Here is a 20,888-nt window from a genome sequence, read left to right on the forward strand (position 1 = left end):
AGGATGTATTCAGGAAAGGTCTTATCAGTGCCAATCAAACTCAGACAAAACGCCATCAATTTATACTGATGAGCTATTGTTTATTTATATGTCAACCCCTGCTCCTAAATGAGCAGAAGGAATTTATATATTGCCTCAAGTACACAGTGCAAATCTTTGCTTTTCTGCTGTCCTTTCCATGTCGAGCACCACACCAACAGAACAGTAATCATAAAAAGTACCACTGATAGAGGTTTGTGTTCGGAGAATATAGGCTCCTGTTCCCTGGCTTCCTCCTCACTAAATAGCCTGAGGGTAATGATTCAGTTACATACATTAAGTACTTTCCCACTAAAGAATCACTTTGAATAGACTTGTTTCCAGCACTGACCTCAGCTTCATGTGGCCTCTGACAGGTGAGGAGCACCTGGAAGATGATCTTGGACAAGTGCAGGCTGTTTATGAAACCAACTTTGCAACCCCCTTTCCCAGCTGTCATTTGCAAGGTCTGCCCTTGAGGAAGGTTATGGCAGGACAAAAGCCAAGATGGTTTTGAACAAAAAAGAAAGTTTATATTTTATTTATTTCAGATAAGCCCTAATGGATGGGCTTGTGAGGAGCAGATTTGCAAGTGGCCTAAGCAGTGGCAATCTTAAACTAAGCCCACTGAACTTGCAAGAACTAAGATTTCATAAAGAATTTCAATTTTGAATTTTTTTGCATGTGGTATTAAGTGTCTGTCAGAGGTTAGCTTTCTGGCTGTTTTTTTTCAAGAGATAATGTAAGCCCAGAGTTAAGATGATGATGGATTTTGCTGTGTTGTTAGAAAGGGAATTTCAGGTTCCATCAGGAAGAGAGGTCAAGTGAAACAAACCTCAAAATTGAGCCTAGAAATCTTGGTCCTGATACTTTAACTCTTCTATTCAATGGCAAAACTCACACTGATTTTAGTGGGGTAAAAACCATTCCTTAGTTTGGTATATAGGATGTGGGGATGCTTGTGATCTCCTCTGGGACCTATGAAAACTGGCTGCATCAGCTAGTCATTGGGCTAGGTCTGAGTAGTTACTGACAACTTGCGGAGGAATAAAGCTATTTAAATTCAGCTCATTAAAAGCAGGTTGTTAGGGTATGTTTCCATTAGGACAAGCAAGTGCTGTTACCCAGAGTCAGCAGTCGCCAGTTAAAATGGAAGGGTTTTGTAGAGCTGACACAGACAGCTGTGCAGCGCTTCTGAGAGACGTGTTGTGTTGTTATTAAAGATGACACAGGAAAGAGTAAACGTTTTATGTTTTTATCTGTCTTTCAAATTGAGCCCAGGCCTTCACGGACTGAAAAGTAGGAAGACGCATAAAAGATGCTTACCAACATTCACCGATTGTTTTAGAAAGCACTCAGAAATTCCCAAGGAACAGGGATTAGGGTTGCCTGTGGGAAGTACAATTTTCTGGAGGAAATATGTTGTTTTTTTCTGCACCAGACCTCCTTGAACATATTCAAATGCTTTGTGGGGAGCTTGTATTTAGTTTTTTGGTGGGACAGCCACAAAACCTAAGATAAAAGTCTGAATTTTAAGATGTGTATCTTGTTAAAAGGACCCGGGTCACTGGTGGGCTGAAGGCCTGGTAATCTTTATGTTGTCAGAGGAATTCCTTGCAAAAAACAGTGACAACGTACAGGAACCAGTTATAGTTTCAAGGGAGAGGTTGTGTTCTGCAACTCGATCTTGCATAAGTATTGCTATAATGAACACAGCCCTGAGTAAACTGCCTTCCACTGAATCAAACCATTCTGTCCCAGGACACTTGGAGACCTTGTGGACACTTAGCATTTTGGATAAGAACTTTTATAAATCTCTGATGATGTTAATTTATCACTGTTCATAAATTTCAGTGAATATGCACTGCTGGTATTGGGGGTCCTTTTGATCCGCTGTGGGAAAAGGGTGAAAAATAACAGAAATTGAGAAACAGTCAAAGGCTAGCCAAGGAGAAAAGCTGCCACAGAAGCTGGTGGATGATTCACAGTTTTCAAATCTTCCTCTCCCTGTCATAAGCATTCTGTTTCTTGAAAGAAAGTTAAATCATTGCTAAGCAAAAAAAAAAAAAAAAAATGTTTCAAGAAGGAAACAAATGTTCAGAGACCTGACTTGGCTGGAATTTTCCCTGCATGTATACTCTTGACAAATCAGAGCTTAAACTTTCTATACGTGCATGAGGGGAGACAGGGAACAATCAAATGTTAGTGAAGATGCCCCCACCTGTTCCATTATTTGAGGGTGTAAAGATGGTCTTCACTCTCATAGTACTTGCTATTTTGGTTGCCAGGTGGTCTTCCTGCACAGATTTTACATCATAAACAGCTGTGAAGACTTTTTTTCCCCAGCACATGCAGGAGGAGGGATCCCAGTAGTCCCATCGTTTTTGCAGAAGGCAAATATGCAATACAGTCAGTTCTTCATTTAAGGGTTCCTTACATTAGGTCTCAGGGATCTTTTTCCTTTATTTATGAAACAAATACAGGTCAAACATACACACGTACCAGATTTAGTACTCAGTCCCCGCTTGCAGAGCTTCCCTCCAGCCCCCTGCCCTCCTCCTACTCTCAGTGCTCCCTAGAGTACTTCAAAAAGTCCTCACCAAAAATCATCGGACAAGGTCACCGTCTAGATACAAGAGAGGGCAATAAAGTGTCCTATGCCCCAGCTGTGTACCTGCAGTGCATTTATTATCACTGATACCAGAACATCTGTGTGTCTCACCATCCTGGAGGTACCGACTTTCACACACACCATCACTGGACAGCAAGGCACTATGGCCCAACTTACACATGGGAAGCCATGTCTCAGAGGGATTCGGTGACCTGCCCAAGATCACACAGGGGGTCAGAACTGAGGTAAATCCCCCGTCGTGTCTGTGCTGAAACAAAGCATAGAGACTGCTTTGCCATACCAGTTTGAGCAGGTACATCCACTGGATGCAGTGGAGTAAAAGATGCAGACAAGAAGGCAGGTTCTAAACCCACGCTGTACTAGTACACAGAGTCTAGAGCTATTAGGCACAGCATTGCACTGAGGCCATTTTACAAATTCTAATTCCTGAGCAAGTTGTCACAAGTCACTTGGGTGCATATGCACTGAGCTTCATTGTGTGGTGAAATGGTCACCTCCACCCTCTCCCTGGCCCAAGCTAGTATCTTAATTTATGGATTGTCCTCCCTCTGAACCCTTCTTACTCAAATCATCCAGTGCCAACACACACTGAAGACCTTGCAGATCGGCAACATTTTGGATTAAGACTGTTTTGAACCTCCGATGATGATAATTTATCACTGTTCATGAGCATGCTGTTTTTCTGTCTTCTCCACTGCAGATCTGCGCAGGATGACAGCTGGCTTCATGGGCATGGCTGTGGCCATCATCCTCTTTGGATGGATTATCGGGGTGCTGGGGTGCTGTTGGGATCGAGGCCTTATGCAGTATGTGGCAGGGCTTCTCTTCCTCATGGGAGGTAAGGATGTTGGTGTTTGAAGAAATGTGTTCTTTTCCTTCTTGTTTTTGTGTTCCCTCTTTCCACATGTCCCTCCTTTTCTAAGTCACTGAAAACATGTTTTCAGAGTTGTTTTCGGTGGTCTGTACTGTTTCATTCCAAGCTCCTTCTGGTGTACATCAAGGATAACCCAACCATAGTGACATGTTCTATCACAAAACAGTATCTGTAAGTCATAGGATTGGAAATGGCCTTCTGAGTTGTTTAATCCAGTGCTCTATTGTTGCAAGTAACACTATCACCCATAAATTTAGTAGTAAAAATCTGAAGATTATGCAAATGTTATTCCCACCACTATCCTATTTCGTAGCAGGACACTTTGATAAGTGGATAACTGTGCTCAAAATTTTAACCTATATTTATTCCTCATCAGTTGTTCTGGAGTCAAATACAACCTTTAGTTTATGTGTCTCTTTCTTTCTCTGATGTACTTATGAAGAGCAACAGTATCCTCTGTTTTCCCACTCTACATATGCTATTTCTTGTTGACTTTTCTCTGTAAGACCAGTTATCAGTCCAGCAGTCCTTTCTGTTCTTGTTTGTACTCACCTTTGTCAAATACGAATGAGAAGGACTGTTCCCAAACAAGGTCTGATCAATGCCTCGTATAGTGATGTGTCAGTTCTCTTTCTCTGCTGGAAATCCCTTGCCTGAAGTATTTTGTGGTTGTATTTGCCTTTTTCATGCTGCGTCACACTGGAGACCCGCAGTCATCCTTCAATTGGATAAAACATCCAGGCCTTTCTCCTCCTTTGTAATTTCCTACTGATGATCTCCCAATTTACAGCAGAGGTTCTGTTTATTACTCCCCAGGTACATGCCCTGGTACTCTGTGCTTTTGAGCTTCTTCCCATTTCTACTACACCAGCCCTCAAGGTCACCCAACGTTTCCCATGTAATGTTTCAGCCTTTCTCACTACAGATGTCATCCAGCTTTCTGTCGTCGGCCGGTTTCATGGCACACAGTTACTTGAAATGAAGGGTGTGAGAGTCAAGTCCCAAACACAGCGCTGAATGAATGTCTCAAAGTGAACAGCACTACTTCTGTTCTCTCCTCTTTCCTCTGCTGGTGGTTTTTGTTTGGCTGGGTTTTTGCCCCCCAGGCAGATCATCACTTCAGTGCATTTGGTTGTCTGTTCATCTGTGCTGTGGTGTGACACAGCTAAGAGTGTGAAATACAGGAAAGCTTCTGTAGTCCCAGGAGAGGAGTTAAGTGCTCAAGTAACATATATTTATGTCCCAGTGCTGTTGGTGCTGGTGAGATATACATTAGCTCTCTCGGTGCTCAGAAACACATTTGAAGTCTGCTAGTACCTTGTGCAAGCACACACTGGTCTATGTGTGGATGTCAGTAAATGGTTTGTTGTGGGTGTCAGTACTTCGTGGGCAATGGGTCTGCCAAGTTAGCTTGGTATTTCTTATGTAATTAAAAGCCTAGTTTGCACTGTGGCTATCTTACTGTAATATGCTCAGATATCTGTGTGGTATTGAACTTACTACAGCATGACATTCTGATTAAAACATTAGGACTATACTAAATAAATGCAGAAAACTTCAATTTCTTAGAAACTATGTAAGTCTTGCTTACTAATTGGAAATTATCCGTATATATCGTAGAGTTTGTAGTGTAGCTGCAGCGATTACTATTGGTTTAATGTTATTTGTCAGTGATTTGAAAGATGGCTGATTGATAAAAGTTTTCAGGTGAAATAAGACTCAGTGTAACCATACATAATAGGATGGGTCACTCACAGCTTACAAAGCCATCTTTTGGTATGCTCAAACTATACGCGTTTCAACGGAGACAGATCCAAGGTCATGCAACTGGGAACAAAAAGTGCCAGTCATTCTCGCAGAATGAGAGGCTGCCTCTCGGAAAGCAGTGGCTCTGAAAAGGTCTCCGGGATCACGGTTGCTGGGATCATCCAGCTGCACAGGAGCTCTCAGCTGCTAAATGTGCCAGTTTTGATGGCAATATGCAATAAGAGCATGAGGTGGGGTTATCTCTGGGCAAAGCAAAGCTATTTCTGGACGTCCTCATCTGGTGTCCATACTAAGGAAGGATGCGGAAAGATTGGGAGAGGTTTGTGGAAGAGCTGCAAAAATGACTCAAGGTCTGAAAAACAAGAAAACCAGCATGCCACGAAAAGCCAATTGCTTGAAACTGTTTAACGGGTTTATAATTGACTTGAACACAGTGTAGAAGTACCTATGCAAGGAGAAGCCATCTGATAGTAGCAAGCTTTTTGACTGAATAGACAAAATAATAACAAGATCCAGCAGCTGGAATCTGAAACTAATTGAAATGAGAGGCACCAGATTATTTTATCTGCCAAATTCTGTCAAGATGTGTGATATTATTAATAAAGATGTGTTGGGAGGAGATCAAATTTATTTTCTGCTCCAGCATAGACAGGTGGATCAGGGCTACAAAAGGTTACTCTTCTCCTTGTTTTGCACAAGTCAGTGCAACTGCTGTACCTTTCCTGATTTCTTTTAACAGCAAATGTGCATAAAGTAACATCTACAAACTGAAGTAGTCAGTAAATAAAAAACACAACGAAAGCCTTCTAATCTAAATGTCAGTAGCTATCAGCGTTTTCAGACTGTGTCATACGTTACATAGCTATTCCTTCTACAGTTTGACCCTTTTTATCGCCGGACAGTGTTTGAAGACAAACTCGTTATTTCTGTCATGGCATAAATGCTGTCAAGATATCATCCTACTTGTCCTCAAAATGCATGGAGTCGTAGTGGCTCTTAGTTTTCCTTAGCTTTTTCTCGGGTCCAATAACAGGAAAAATGCTTTGGGAGGCTTATCACATCTGACCTCATTGCAGATGAGAGGAGACTGTGTTAAATTGGTAGATATATAATCAGCCTGAAATCTAACTTTCCCTTCCATTTGCAATGCTGCTTGTCTTGGCTACGTTTGTACCATTTGCTCTGTTTTAGTTTCTAGACAAATAGCTCTTCTGCAATAATTAAACATTCCTGGCTTACCATATGTATGGGTTTTGTCCCTTATTGCCCATAATTTTTGAACGGCAAATCTCAATGGAGCACTGAGAAATGTGCTGTGATAATCTAACAGGACCAGACGTGGTTTCCTTGGACCTCTGGTAAACAGTCTTCTTGCTGGCCTATGTGGCAGTGCCTAATAAGGACTTACTTTAGTGTACTTGATCTAATTTCTCAGACAAATTGCTGAAATAAGTCATTTGTGAAATGCAGGCTGTTATCTGGTATTAGCTCATCTGGAATCCAGGACATGTAAACTGTGATTTCGAGTGTGTTTTACACTGTTATTCAGTATGTTTTGTAACAAGTTAAAAATTATCAATAATTTATCTTTCCTGTTTAGTTCAAATGTATCTGTATCAACAGCAATCCCAGGTCTCTTATGGCTTCCAAGGTCTTTTGCATAATTTTCTGTATTTATTGTAGAATTTGCACTTGGATGCCTTATCTTGAACAACAGCATTTGTCTGACCACAGCAGGATTTTTTTTCAGTCCCTCATCTTGTATGGACCCAGATGGATACTGCAAATTCTGTTCAGTATTTTTGACTTCATTTTGCATGATGGTACCTATTGCATAGTGTCCTGTACCCAGAGTTGCACTATCTGTAGTAGTTTCATTTCAGTTGTGTCAGTATGATTTTTATCCTGCAAGGTGGGAGAGTTTCTCTTTTGGAGAGTTATTCTGTTTGGAATTGTGCTCTTTAGTTTTACTAAGACTAGTTCATTTTATGCATCTTATTTGAGACTATTTAATTCTATTACAGAAGTGGGTCATACTCAAATTATACATGACTCCAAGCACATCCTCTTGCAGCTTCTTGCATTTTCTCTATGTGCAAATTATGAAAATCTGTGCACCGGTAAAAGCTCCATACTGGGCATGTCATTCAGTAATTTTGCAATTTTATAATAATTTCTGGAACCTTAGAAGCAGCTGTAACACTACTTCCAAATGTCAGAGTCCTGTGGCAAAACTGATGCTTTCATGCACATCAAGTACTTAGTATCAGTCAAAAAGGAATTCAGTTTAAAATCTACTTGAAGAAATGCATGTTGGGTATTTTATATATTGTGATTTGACCAAAGTATATTTACTTGCACCAAAACCATGCCTTTGCTTTTTGAAGTTCAGTTCCCAGGAAGTAGTGCACCCATTTTCTGGCTTTCAGAAGTTCTTTTGAATATGTCCAAATACTTGACTTGTTTGGTTTTATTATCGTGGCAAACCTGTCAATTCATTTGGTTTGTGTCGTTACTCCCTCAACAGTAGGTAATATTATTGCCAGCTCAAGGTCAAATTTCAGTTTTACTTCCAGGCTTGAAGAGTTGGGATGCTATGAATTGGCACACTGGCAACACTACCAAGGCAAATTCCTGTATCTTCAGGAACCCCTCCTTTCAGTTCTTCATCAAGTTGTTTATTTCCTGTATCATGATAAGCAGACAAGCTATATATCCATCTGACTATTGGCTTTGCCACCTGCTCGCCAGTGCATTCATTTTCTTGTTTCAGCATCTCGGATTCTGCTAAGTTGATTGTCCTTCCACAACCACGCAAACCCAACCTCACCACACCTTCCGTTCTTGTACTTGCTTTATAAAATCAGCTTTTAAAGACAATCTCTGATAGCCTGCTGTTTTCCCAGTTCATCTCTGATTTGATTTCAGTCAGCTGTTTTGAAACATCACGTGGCCTTCCTTTATTTCTAGTTTTGAGGGCAGGGCTGACTTTGTACCTAAATGCTCCAGAACCCGTTTCCCCCTCATCAAGTGCCTGCCACGGGGAAGGTGGGTGGCAGGGCTGCCCCATGGTGTCACCCTACAGCATTTCGGCAGTGGTTCATCCTCCCCTTCTCTACCTGGTGTACCCGCATCCCTGCTGAACTGCTGTCCCTTGTCCCAGCTGGAAATATAAAATGGCACTTCCAATATCTTGTTCTTGTACTTTCTTCAGCACAAAATTATCCCTGGCCAAAATTACATCCCTGGCCGAAGCTACATCCCTTGCCTTTGTAAATGAATTAAAAGACCCACAAAGAATGGCATTTTATCATCCTTATCAGAGCTCTGTCCTTCAGCTGCACATTCATGTATTTTCCTTTCGTAAGTCTGTAATTTGTATTGAGAACACATTTCAGTGAAATAGTTAGGGGTTTTACTGCATGCCTAACAAGGAAGCCCTTCAGGGAGAGAATTCTGTGTTGTCTCATTTTGTTCCAAATTTACTGCAAATAAATGCAGTAAATCATCTCTGCACTTGTTTACTGTTTTACCTGTTCTCTTCACTCTTATCTGGTCTCTGCCAGTTTTGTCTTGTGACATGCACTTCAGGATCACTTTAGGGTTTTTTCCCTGTTTGCTAACAGTTTCCTTAGAGAAACATATAATTTTACTAGCCTTGCAAATATTCATTATTCTTTGCAAAGTCAAGTGTGTTTCTTACTGTAACCTTGCTTTGAGCCAATTATAAATTTTACCATTAATAATTCAGTCTCTAATTAGTCTATTTGGAAATTATTCCAGCTGCTAAATGCCCTTATTCATGTGATTTAGCTTCACCATGCAGATCTATAATAAAATGATCTGTAGTCTCATATAGCAGCTCATTTCTTGTCTTTGCCTGGCAACATTTTTGCATGACCTACTGGGCTTGGGGCTTTGCTTGGGAGTCTGAAATTCTCTTTTTTGCTGGCACTGAAAGGCCTGAAAGCCTGGCTGTACACATACAGCCGTGCTATGGAGTTTTCCCTCTCTGATTTTCTGTCCTAGCATTTGCTTTCAGAAACATCAGGAATTTCTTTCATCCTCTCCTCTTCCCTCCTCTCCGGTGATCATCTGCCAATACGGGGGATTCAAGCACCATTTGCTAGCTCCTCTTCTCCCGCAGATTTGGGTTTCTTCTGACCCACCTAAGAGTGCTGGGGAGACATTGGTCTTTGCAGCCCATCCGTACTCACAGGGCTTATGTCAGGGTTACAAAAGCTTCAAACCTTTTCCCACAGCAGAGGTGAACACCACCTATTCTCTCCAGGGCTGGCTGCTCCGGCAGAGATAAGCAGGCAGGAAGGATGTGTGAGAGGGAAGAAAAAATAAAGTTATGCAGGTGTGCTGGCACAGTGTAACGCTTTATTTCAGATACGCAGAAAGGATGTTTATTAAAGAAATAAAGAACAACCCACTTAGGAATGTATGAGTGCATTCTGCTTTTGTATTCTAATCCAGGGAGAAACAACCTTTTATAAATCATTTCCATCCTCCTCCCTTCTCAGAAATATTTCCCAAGTATTCCTTCCCTCATTCCAGGGGTAGGTCAAGAAACTGCTTTATTATCCCCACAGCCGGAGGGATGGGCTGACCATTTTTCACTGCGTCACCTTCTCTTGCCCCAGCCATGCCACGCTTCATGCGGGTCTGTCGCCAGGTGCCGGGGGGACAAGGACACACTCAGAGGTTTGTGCCAACGTGTGTGCTAGAGCCCAGCAGCCACCAGAGCACTACTTGCTGTGTCTGGGAGCTGATGACCAGGCTGATACTGAGGGACGCAAACCCCATCAGAAAGGGGGACTTCAAAACAGGGCTTGGGAGCCCGTGCGGCACAGTTGTCGGTACAGATGTGCTGCACACGTCTGTATCCTCCTTCGCTCCTCGCCTCCATGGAGAGTCTCGTCTCCAAAATCCTCAAGCCTGTGTGCTGTGCTTCCTTCGCCCGCGCTGTGCATATGTTAGTAGATGACAACTGAGGCATCTGTGTATTTGCAGCCATGGATCGTTACCAGCTGTTGAGTCATTTGAGTCCCAAATTTAACTCACTGTACTTTGAAAATAGCACATAGCGGTAGAAAATAAGAGTGTTTATTCTACACAACTGTGGTCCTGCCATCTCAAAATAATCATTCCGCTGATGAATAATTTAAGAAACAAAACCGGAGCAATTTAATACAGCAAGTGTAAGGCAAAGCTCTGTGATTGACATCTCCTAGGCAGTTACGAAGTACCTTCATAGCAGCTGCCAAGAGGAGGCAAAGAAAAAGATAAACAAAAAGAGAAAGTAAAAGACATTCTTCGGAGTTCATGTGGAAATATGTCGGGTCTCACAGGGCACCTAGGATTTCTGTTTCTCACTAATGATCAAGGTCTCTACCCATTCTTCAGTGGTGACATGATCAATCACAACACTGAAGACTGAAGATATTTTCTGTGACCATGTTTACTTTTTTTCTTTTCCACAACATTATTCTTTGAAAATCCAATTTCTTGTGCTTCTTTCCTCAAAAAATAGCGTTAGAAAGCTTACATAAAATCTTTTTTTAAATATGGAAAGGCAAGTGAAATGCACATGTATGTGCAGAAGTGTATGCATACAGATCTTAAGCAACAGCATGTGACCTTTACAAAAACTGCGGTCTACAATAAGTGGCTGTAATGTGAGCTGTGAAGCTTGGCATAAATGCAGTTTTCACCAGGGCATAATACCTTTTGCCAGTTTGAAAAGTATTTATAATTCAAAAAAAGTTGGATCACTGGGAAAAATGAGGTGCTGATCGTGTTTTAATCCTGCAAGAGATACTAAATTAGTGATGACTGCAGAGAATTTAAGAATTCAGCAAAACTCCTTGCAGACGATTGTAAGAACTTATTTATGTGGATTGACCTCCAGATGGAGACAAAGGCTGGTTTGTATCAAGAGATGCCATAAATTGGTTATGAAAGTCTTTGAAACAAACCCCAGCACGACAAGGTCAGTCCCCGCTCTGCCATGCCTCCCGCACCGCAGACTAGGCTCTTGTTCCTACTTGTGCTTTTGGTTAAATTTTGCATTATGCTCTAAAGTGATTTAAGGCCTCGAATTGGAATGAACTTGAGTTAATGTACAGTGCTAATAGGTTTTAAATGTTTAAGCCTCTCTAAGGCTCTTGATTGTTTAAAACCGTCAAACACATTACAAGGGTGTTGGGAAAGGCAGAAAAGGAGTTGATGAAGGTCTTTATGGACCTGTGATGAGATCCTGAACCTGGAGCAGCCATGCAGGCTTTGTGCCTCAGTACCCATCAGGCAGTAAAGTAACGAGGCTGAGCTCTGCATATTAATATAATAAGAGTTAGCCTGGTTTTAAAAATAGACTTTTCCCTCACTTTCAGGATTTGTCATTCCCTCTTTTCAAACAGCTCTCTCCTACACAGCTTGTGGTACCCCTCACAGATGGGGCTGCAGGTCATGTTCTTTGGTCCGGTTTTAGGCTATGTCTCTGGGGCCTAAAGAGTGGCCCTTCTTTTCTTATGTATTTCAAAACCTGGACACTGATGGATACATGTCCACATACATATATATATATATGGATATAGGTCCACCGGACATATACATATCCAGTCCATATACATGGATAGGACCGGAGGTGCTTCTTCATCCTGACCAACTAAACGTTAGTAATCACCCTTTACAAATTAGTATCACTTTCCTTTTGGATGTTATCTAATTTCCTATTTTCACTCCAAAAATAGACATTGACATACATCCCCCTCACCATCTTTTGAGGCTTTAATATGATGTCAAGGTGGCCTGTTTAGCGTTTCCAAGCTAGCAAACAGTTGCTCAGCGGACTGCACAAGGCTCACCACACATTATGCTTAAAAGGCAGAGCTGGGGTAGCGTGTTAAGTCTTTACTTCTAGTACTTCTCTATGTTTAGTGGTGCACTGAGAACACATTTTACATTTCTTTATTAATGCTGGCACCCATTTTGAAAACAAAATAGCAAACTCTCTGGAAATATGAAAGATCACCTAGTTTCACTGTACAGGCTTCTGTGCGTCACTGTGTACCTGCCACTGAAATGTTCTTTTAAAATTTTGTGTTGCAATACTCTTCAAGGGGAATCATAGTACCCATCTTTGCATCCCCTACAGCATAAGTTCAAAAGCAGAGTTATGTCCTTCTTCTCACAGAATATTATTTTCATGAGATGCTATTTTTTTGCAATACCTGAGGAATTTAGCTGATTCTTTAGGTCAATACCATCAGACCTAGCTCTGAAAAGCCGGAACCTAGGAGTTAACACCTCCATAAGAGAATGGGGGTGGGGTGGGATATAGAAATATTTTTTTTTTCAAATCAGTAACACAGCTGTACTGCAGTGTGTAGTCATTTAGAGGTCTTCTTTTTTTTTTTTCTTTTTTTTTTTCCTGGAAGGAAAGGCACAGTGAGAGAATTCATTGTCAACTGCATAGCATTTGATCTCCATGGAAACATTATCAGCTGACTTCAAAGTCAACCTTCAAATAAGTTGGATTTTTTTTTTCCTGTGGCTCGTTTCTGATGCTCCTAGACGTGCATTTGCACACTGGGGGAGAAATACCAACACAACCAATTCCTGCAACCTTGTAGCTGGTCACAGAAGAGCACTGGCATTTAGGAGAAAGAGAGGAAAGGCTTCGTGATGAGGTGCAGAGATCTCATAGTCTGGAGGAGTCTGGAGGAAAAGACAGGGCAAGTACTGTATGTGTACCTATAAACTCATTGTTTTTCAGTCTTCACTCAAATCAGTCTCCCTGAACCGAGCATACAGTAAATTAAGGAGTCAGCTCACTCGGGCTTTTCAGCAAAAAGAAATCTTCATATTCCTGTGTGTGTTCATTTTAAGTCAGCTATACTGGCTTGTAATTTCTCCCGCACCAGGATGGGATGTACTGACAGAAGCACCAGTACCTTCTAGAGTTACGAGAGAAGGTACGAGAAAACCTAGTATAGTCTATGAAGGGCATGCAATCTACTTTGCTTCTCAGGGATGTCAGTAGGTCTTTGGGAGGCTGACAGAAGGTGAATTAAAGTAGAAGCAAAGTAGGGGAGACAGATACAATAGAAATACAAAAGGCTTTCCCATGCACAGCCCTGGGAAACAAGTTATGTGTATTTTAAAATTCTGTGGTTGTTCCTTATCCCTTAATAATGTCACCAGGTCTTTGATCAGTTGCTGGCTTCTGAATTCCAATGGCAAGATGCATTAAGGCCAAAGGAAGACAATGAAAACAAAACTGGCATTTATTATTGGGTTTGGTTTTAGGAAAAAACAAAAAAGACGTTTGCTTTGTTGTTTGCATGCCTGGCATCAAAAAGGAAAGAACACTGTTGCACATGCAACAGAAGGAAGAGTAATACTGGCATGATTTGCTAGGCAGGAAGAATTCTTTACAGAGAGAAAGGGGAGTAAATTTCTGTGTGTGGCAGATCTTGTTGTTAAATGGAGAGACTGAAGCAAGGTTTAGATTCACCTTTTTGTCTCCTCAGGTTGTCAACTTAGAAAAACAACATTCCCCTTGGACAAATCACTGCTACGCTTGCTTGGTCTAAGATGCCTGGACAAAGTCCAACCAGCCACTGGAAATTCCACAGAAAAAGATCTGAACCTGGCAAAAACTAGATGAGTGGGGCCTTCTTTGTTTCTGCCCAAGCTGGCTCTTTCAGGGGTTACAGAGATGAGTCGTGCTAATGTGCTTGTGTGGGCTGCAGAGGTATTTCATCTGCAACAGGATAGGAGATTTCAGCATGTGACCCTTTAAGGGAGTAATGAAGGGGTCAGGGTAGTTTATTGCTTGCAAGCAACATGAATGATGTAGATTTCACAGGGGTGGGCTGCATCTAGTGGTCCTTGTTGGCAAGACAATTACATCTTATTTTGATTTCTGGCTATTATATCTCAATAACTTATATCTCAATAAAGAATTCTTCCTGTCCAGCAAATCATGCCAGTATTACCCTTTCTTCTGTTAAATGTGCAACAGTCTTTCCTTTTTGATGCCAAGCATGCAAACAACTTAGCACATACAGAAAGGATTTTTTTGTTCCTGGCAGGTCAGCTCAGGGAAAGAGTAATAGGGCCTGGAGCCTTTTGCAGCAAAGATCCTTAGTTCACATTATTCAGTACAAACAACAGAAAGTTGGACAGCCAGAGTCCTTTGGTCACTTGAAAAAATGAACGGATAGGCTTCTCTCCAACACCTGAAGGGGGAAATATCCAAATCAGGTAGCCACCACCATCACCCAGGGCTCCCAATGTCTTCTTTAATAGTGCCTTCAGCAAAGAAAAGGATTAAAAAGGCATGCGAGTAACTCTACCCTTTCAGCCCTGAAAGAATTCCCTCTAAGAATATTTTTAGTGGCACACACTAGGCAGCGTGGAAGAAGGCTGCACTGAAGTTGTTTGTGCTGTGTCTGTTCTCCAGTCTCACTTGTCTTGAAGAACATCTGTGTGAAGACTTTTCAGCAATTTAAGTTTTCCTACAAAAGAAAGATTACACAAACCCTCTGAGGCTCCTTCTGAAATTCCGTCTGAGAGAGGTTCAGTTTTTTGACTGGAAGAAAAAGTCCTTACTTGGAGAGAGGCAAAATGACCTGGTTGTTAAAAGACCAAATGCAATATGGTGAATGGATTCCTCATGCTATGGGAGATGTCGTGTGCAAGGCAAACCTAACCTGGCCCTGTAAGTTTCTCTTCAGCTCTGTCAAGTGCTAGGCTGGGAAGCACCTGCCTGAGGTACAGTTTGATACTAAACTTCTGTGTCTTGTCATCTGGAAAATCTAAGATGTGATGGAGTCCCTCAAGTTTGCTCAGACCTCCAGTGCCCCTTTCCACTTAATCTTTTAGCCTCTGCCTGGGCCATCCTGGGAGGTCCCTACTGCAGGGGATGAAAGAAACCTGCCGGCAGCCTTTGCATGTTGCCAAGCAAGGTTCTTGCCAGCACAGCGATGGGATAATTTCACTAACCTTTGATTATGATGTTTCTTCATTTTGACATTAAGAGATCTTCTTCCTTTCTTTCCCTTCTGCTCCCAGTAAAATACCAAACCACATCGCACTACTACAACTGGCAAAATTTTTGCAGCTTCCTCTGTTGTGGCTGCAAGTTCACGAGCTGTTATGTTTGCTTAATGGCTGTAGTCAAGTCACTTTATTATTGCTAGGTTATTTTGGGGGGGTCATAGGAATCACCATTGCTAAAGTAATCAGGGGGCTGTTCAACTCGGGCTTTGATCAACTCCCCTATTTCTCCCTAGTCCATTTTATCAAAACAAAGTGCCTTTAGCTAAGTCGTATTGCCTTTGCCTTCCGTGCCAACTCCTATCATCAGAGAGTGCTTGCTCATAGCTGGTGCTCGCTGGCTGCTGTAGTGCACAGCATGGGGATCCACTCCTGGTGCAGTCCCATGCGCTGTGGGATGTGGCAGCAGAAATGTCACCATGTGCAAATCTGCGGGGTGCTACAACGTGCAATATAGATTGACTGTCAATAGTACCAGCACGGCAAACTGGAGATCAGCCCTTGACTGCTGTAATATTGTTCCATATACTATATTGATTTATATGAGCCTAAGGATGGTACCCATTAAGTATTTGCAGTTGTGACAGAGGATACATGGTCCTCTGATGCCATAACATATTACGGCTTGTGCAGCGGCAATTCAATAGACAGGCACCGCTGCTGAAGGAACACGCAGCAGATGTCCAGCTCTGGTGGGGTATGGATGCCGTTGGTACATTTTGAGGTAGGAGGCCAAAGGCCAAATGCAAACCGCATTCTGACAGTGGCTATAATGCAATAGCATAGCACCGCTATAGACCCCACAGTTTACGCCGGTTCTTAGTATAAAATAAAAATGTATTAAGTTCCAACCCAGGTGGGTTTATCGCCTCACAAGGACACCGCACTAAATCTCCATCACCCAGTCAGACTTCTCTTTCCATCTCAGCTTTTTTTATAAGGGCAATTTTCCAGTAAACCCCTTCCTATTCTGCAACCTATTGGTGATGCTGCAAGCTGCTTCTGCTGGAACAGTACATAATTAAGCAATAATTTATATTCTATGCGTGTATGCACAGAGCAATAAAGTGTTCTCAAGAGCTGCGTGCTGCTGAGGCGTTTAATCCGTGCACAGAAGGAGTTTACTGCAAAGCTACTCCCTCCAAAAGGCTTTTGTCATCACTGCGTTGGGAGGGAATTCGGTTTATTCTTTAATAATTTCATTTGATTGTAATATAATTTAAATAGCTAATGGTACACACTCCACTTTAGGATCAGACCTCATTTTATTTGTTTGTTTGATGTACCTTGAAAATAGTAAAAACTAGTAGGGCAAAGAGAAAGTAAAGATAATGTTGTTTCACTTGTGAGACTTTTTTCCCCATAACCCTATAATAAAGAAGTGACGATAATTAAATAAACAGCACTCCTTCCGAAGACATTAGTGGCCACAAATTGCCATCAATCGCAGCTACTAGAAATACTTTAAAGGGCGGAGATTCACATTTATTTGAAAACTGCTTGGTTTCAGAGGACATCTTAAAATCCATACCTTTGTGTTTCTCTTTATCTACTAGTGGTTATAAGTAATACTTGACATTTTTATCTCTGCAAAAAAAGCAGAAAGGAAGAAGAATCAGGTTTTTTTTGTTTGTTTACATCTGACAGCACGGTTAGTTTGTGAGTCATTTCTGCCTGTTGCGGGGGGAAGGGAGAGAACAAGCATTGTTCCATCAGACGTGGAAGAAATGTTTTTGAAATAATGAGAAAAATGATTTGTAGAGAGGAGGGTCTCAGAGGTGGGCTTGGTGACCAGATCATTGTAACTGCTGGCTTTCTGCATTTCCCTTGACTTCAAATTGGTGACGTCTCCTTGAGTCAGACACCTCACCCCTAATACTGGGGAGGAGGATGTTTAGATGAAGGTCCTGTAGCGAGGCCTGTTTACACACCAGCACCATGAAGGCTCGCCTTCGTTTGCAGCGTATCTAAGAAAGGCAGCAGTTCTTGTCTCACAAAACACCACAGACCCTGTGAAATCCCTCAAGCTCTATAGCTCCTGAAGCCAAGCCAGGTCTGTGGGCGAAGGACGTGGTTCAGAGGGGCACTAGCGTGAGGCAAAATTCAAACATATTTGGTACGGATGGTTTGAGCCTGCTTGTGTTTAAAGCGGTTCACTCACAAGCGGTTCTGCTCTCCCCTGGAGGTGAAGTTTGAAAACTGCGGACGGAGGCATTGCAGCCCCTTGCACAGCCAGAATAATTGGAAAGAAAAGGAACATTTACTGGGAAAAAAAAAATAATAAAAAAATTCCTAGCAGCAGAGGCCCACAGCTTTGCTTGATAAAATCATGCTTAAAATAGCTACACCAAAGGGCTCTGACTCATAATCCACACCGAATTAGGCTTTGACCGACAATGATATTACCTTTCCCAGCCATCCCTTTCCTGACCACATCTGCCCCTTGCAGCAAGGATGGCAGGACCCCAATCTTGTACACATATATAGCGAATAAGTTCATCTTTGTCCTAAACAAACTTCCAGTCTAAATGGAAGAGACATTCAGTACAATGTTTAATATTCTTCTTCCATAAGATATAGGAAGGAAAAGCGCAAGATAGCCATGAGGTATTTAATAGCTGAGGTGATCAAACCACTGTTGATCATCAGTCCGCTAGCAGGACAGGCACTGTAAAAACCAGCCCGAGAGGAAGGGCGGCTGTCTGATGAGGAGTCCAGGGTGGAGGTTTGACTACACGTCAAACAGCAGTTTCTGTGGTGCAGGCATGGCCTTACATGAAGTTTCATCTCCCACCTGACTGAAGCATTTTGCAATGACACATGAATTTCCTTTGTCAAAACCACCGCTGTTGCCCTGTCTCATTCATTAGTGTTTCGCTCAGGATGATACCATGTAAATCCCAGCACAAAGAACTTAGCACGTTCTGCTCTCCCCAGCTGCTGAAGGCGATGGTCTTTATCTCCCCTGTCCAGCTCGCATATCAGCACATGCCCGGTGAGCTCTTATTACCGTCTGTCATTCACATTCTGTGTGTCAGTGCCGCGGCAGAAGTGCCGAGCCTGGGACCACCAGCCTTCAGGTCTGGTCGTCTGCTTGGGCCAGAGTTATGGCAAGTGTTTTTCACAAAGAAAGAAAAGTCTGTGTTGGTGCGGCTGCCCAGGGATCCGGGGCTTTAGTGCACATGTAGGGCAAGAACTGGCATCTCACTGATGGCAAGAACCTGCCAGGAAAATGAAACGGGGTTTAGTTTATTTTCTGGGGAGAGAAAGAATCTCAGGGTTGGGGATGCTCATGACTTGCTGCAATCCTGGTGTCTCTGAAGCGCTGTGTCCATAGTGCAGGCAGTGTCATGGGCAGGAGTGACAGCCTCCCAGCTCCTGCCATCCCAGCTCTGTGTCTTACCCAGACTAGCAGAGGCTGCATTTCCAAGGGTATGCTCAGTCGCTGCATCCCTTCCACCCGTGACTCTTTCACTATGATGGCCCACAATCGTGCCATTTGCAAGGATGATTCCTTGTGTTATGATTGCCAATTCATGAGGAAAAGCTACCGAACAGTCCTAAGGTAGTAACCATATTCAGTTTTCATCAGTAACCCTCCTGGTGAGAGGCCAGATTAACTACAAGTGGGAACTTCCTTGCTTGGCTGAATACAAACAACACACAGGACTCGTATAATGGCCATAAAGATTCCTCTAGGTGGGATAAAATGGCATTTTTTGTGTCTGTAATGAATAGCACTAGGGAGGCTGATAAACCTGTGCCGTACAAGACATCCTGCAGAAGCACTGGGGGGTAGCTGGCTGAGGACCGTGCTATGCATCCTCTAACGTTGTGCATGGCAATCGTTATTTATTGTCATGGGATTAGCACATTCTTCAGCGAAGGGGCAGGATGGGGACAGCCTTTTTTTAAAAAAGTCTCATGCTCATGATTTGCTTTATTCTCTACTGTTGTTACTTGTTCTTCCTCATTTTTTGTTTGTTATGGGGCAGAATACCCCCAGCAAGGTGGAGAGCCGATATATTGGGCACTGTTCAAATACAAAGAGTAAGCAACGCTCGTTGCACTGAGGAGCTTGTAATCAAAATAGCCAAGACAAAGCGTGAAAGCACAGGGAGTATTTGAAATCCAAAGTTATTTCCTTCCCTTTTTTACTTAGCAAATGCACCTTCAGTCTGGCCGCACAGATTTTCCCACCCACCTCTCTTAACAATCTTATATTTTGAGAGCGCTGAAATTATCATGTTCTTGCTAGCAAAGAAAGGCCTTTCATGTCATTTTCTAACCACAGCCATTTGAAATGAGCCACGGAGCTTGGTTCAGAGCTCAGTGGCTCGGATGGATCCCTTTCCCCCCGATCCTACAATGTCATGTTGACATGTCACGCAGGGAACAACTGCATTCTTGCCAGACACCTTCAAGTTACTGGATAACCTAAGTGACGTGGTAAAATACAGAAGGCGGGTGTGGCTTCTAATCAAACAACCTGATTTTTGAGTAAGGGATTCTGGGAGGGAGACCTCCCCATTTATCCTGTTCTGTGTGTTGAAGCAGTGTAGGACATCTCTGAAGACAGCTCCAGGGCCTGGTGTGTCACAAGGCTTTTGTAAAAGTCCGGAACACTGATTGTAGACTAATTGGGTGCTGCTGTGAGGCAGGAAGGCAGTCTTTATTTAATTAGCCATAGTACCTACCATAGCAGCTCGTGTACTAGTCCGGACAGTGCCTGTGGCTCTATCATAATACAAGTACTTATGAATAACCTGGGCCATCTGGGAGCTGTATATAGCATTAGAGGAGGCACCCAGATTTCCCATATTCCCTGACCTTTACAACAGAGAGTATCTACAAGTGGGACTCCAAAACACATTGGAGAAAAGGCAGTGCAAATAGAGAAGCCAGTGATCAGAAGAGACAACAGAGAGGGATATGACAGTGGTCTCTCAGCAGGTTTGTGACAGAGATTTGCCAACAGATTTTAGACCTGTATGATATGCCTACTAATTAAAGGACCCGAGTATGGTGGGAAGTCCACACATTTTTGGTGGTATATTTCCTAGAAACGCCCTCAGTTTCTGAGCCTGATTCCAGGTGACTTTGCCATGTAATCTTGCCTGTGTCTTCAGAGTGGGGAGCGTAAAATCCATTTCTTCAAAGCAATTGCAACTAAAATAGCAAAGCAACGGAGAAACAACAGGAAAAGTGTCGCAGGAGAGAAGCAGGAGCAGGAAGGAGTAGAAGGATGCAAGGGCACCAGAAGAAAAGAACATGACACTAAACCCAGGCTGGCAATGACTGCTTTGTGGGATTGTGCTGTTTTAGGGATGAGACCAGGAAGAACAGGAGATTCCTCGCCAGCAGCTGCTAGTGAAAAGATGCAGGACGTGCTGCACAGGTAGCACAGGTAGCACGCTACTGATTTGTGCATGAACAGCAGGATGACACACGGGACTGGCCACCCGTGTTACTATAGCACACGTCCTGCAATATGCCTTCTGTGCCCAGGGCTCTCCAGGCAATTCA

At 42.6% G+C, this 20,888-nt stretch overlaps 1 protein-coding gene across 2 annotated transcripts in view; it reads left to right on the plus strand.

The window, feature by feature from the left end:
• The window catches only part of TMEM178B (transmembrane protein 178B), a 232,896-nt gene that overhangs the window by 197,565 nt on the left and 14,443 nt on the right, over positions 1 to 20,888 (plus strand). For both annotated transcript variants that reach the window (XM_074582568.1, XM_074582557.1), the window contains exon 3: positions 3,351 to 3,488. In XM_074582568.1, coding sequence (XP_074438669.1) covers positions 3,351 to 3,488 — 138 coding nt within the window. The remainder of the gene's footprint in view (positions 1 to 3,350; positions 3,489 to 20,888) is intronic.

Source organism: Larus michahellis, chromosome 1 (genome assembly GCF_964199755.1).
Source record: "Larus michahellis chromosome 1, bLarMic1.1, whole genome shotgun sequence".
In the NCBI taxonomy this organism is placed as follows: domain Eukaryota; kingdom Metazoa; phylum Chordata; class Aves; order Charadriiformes; family Laridae; genus Larus; species Larus michahellis.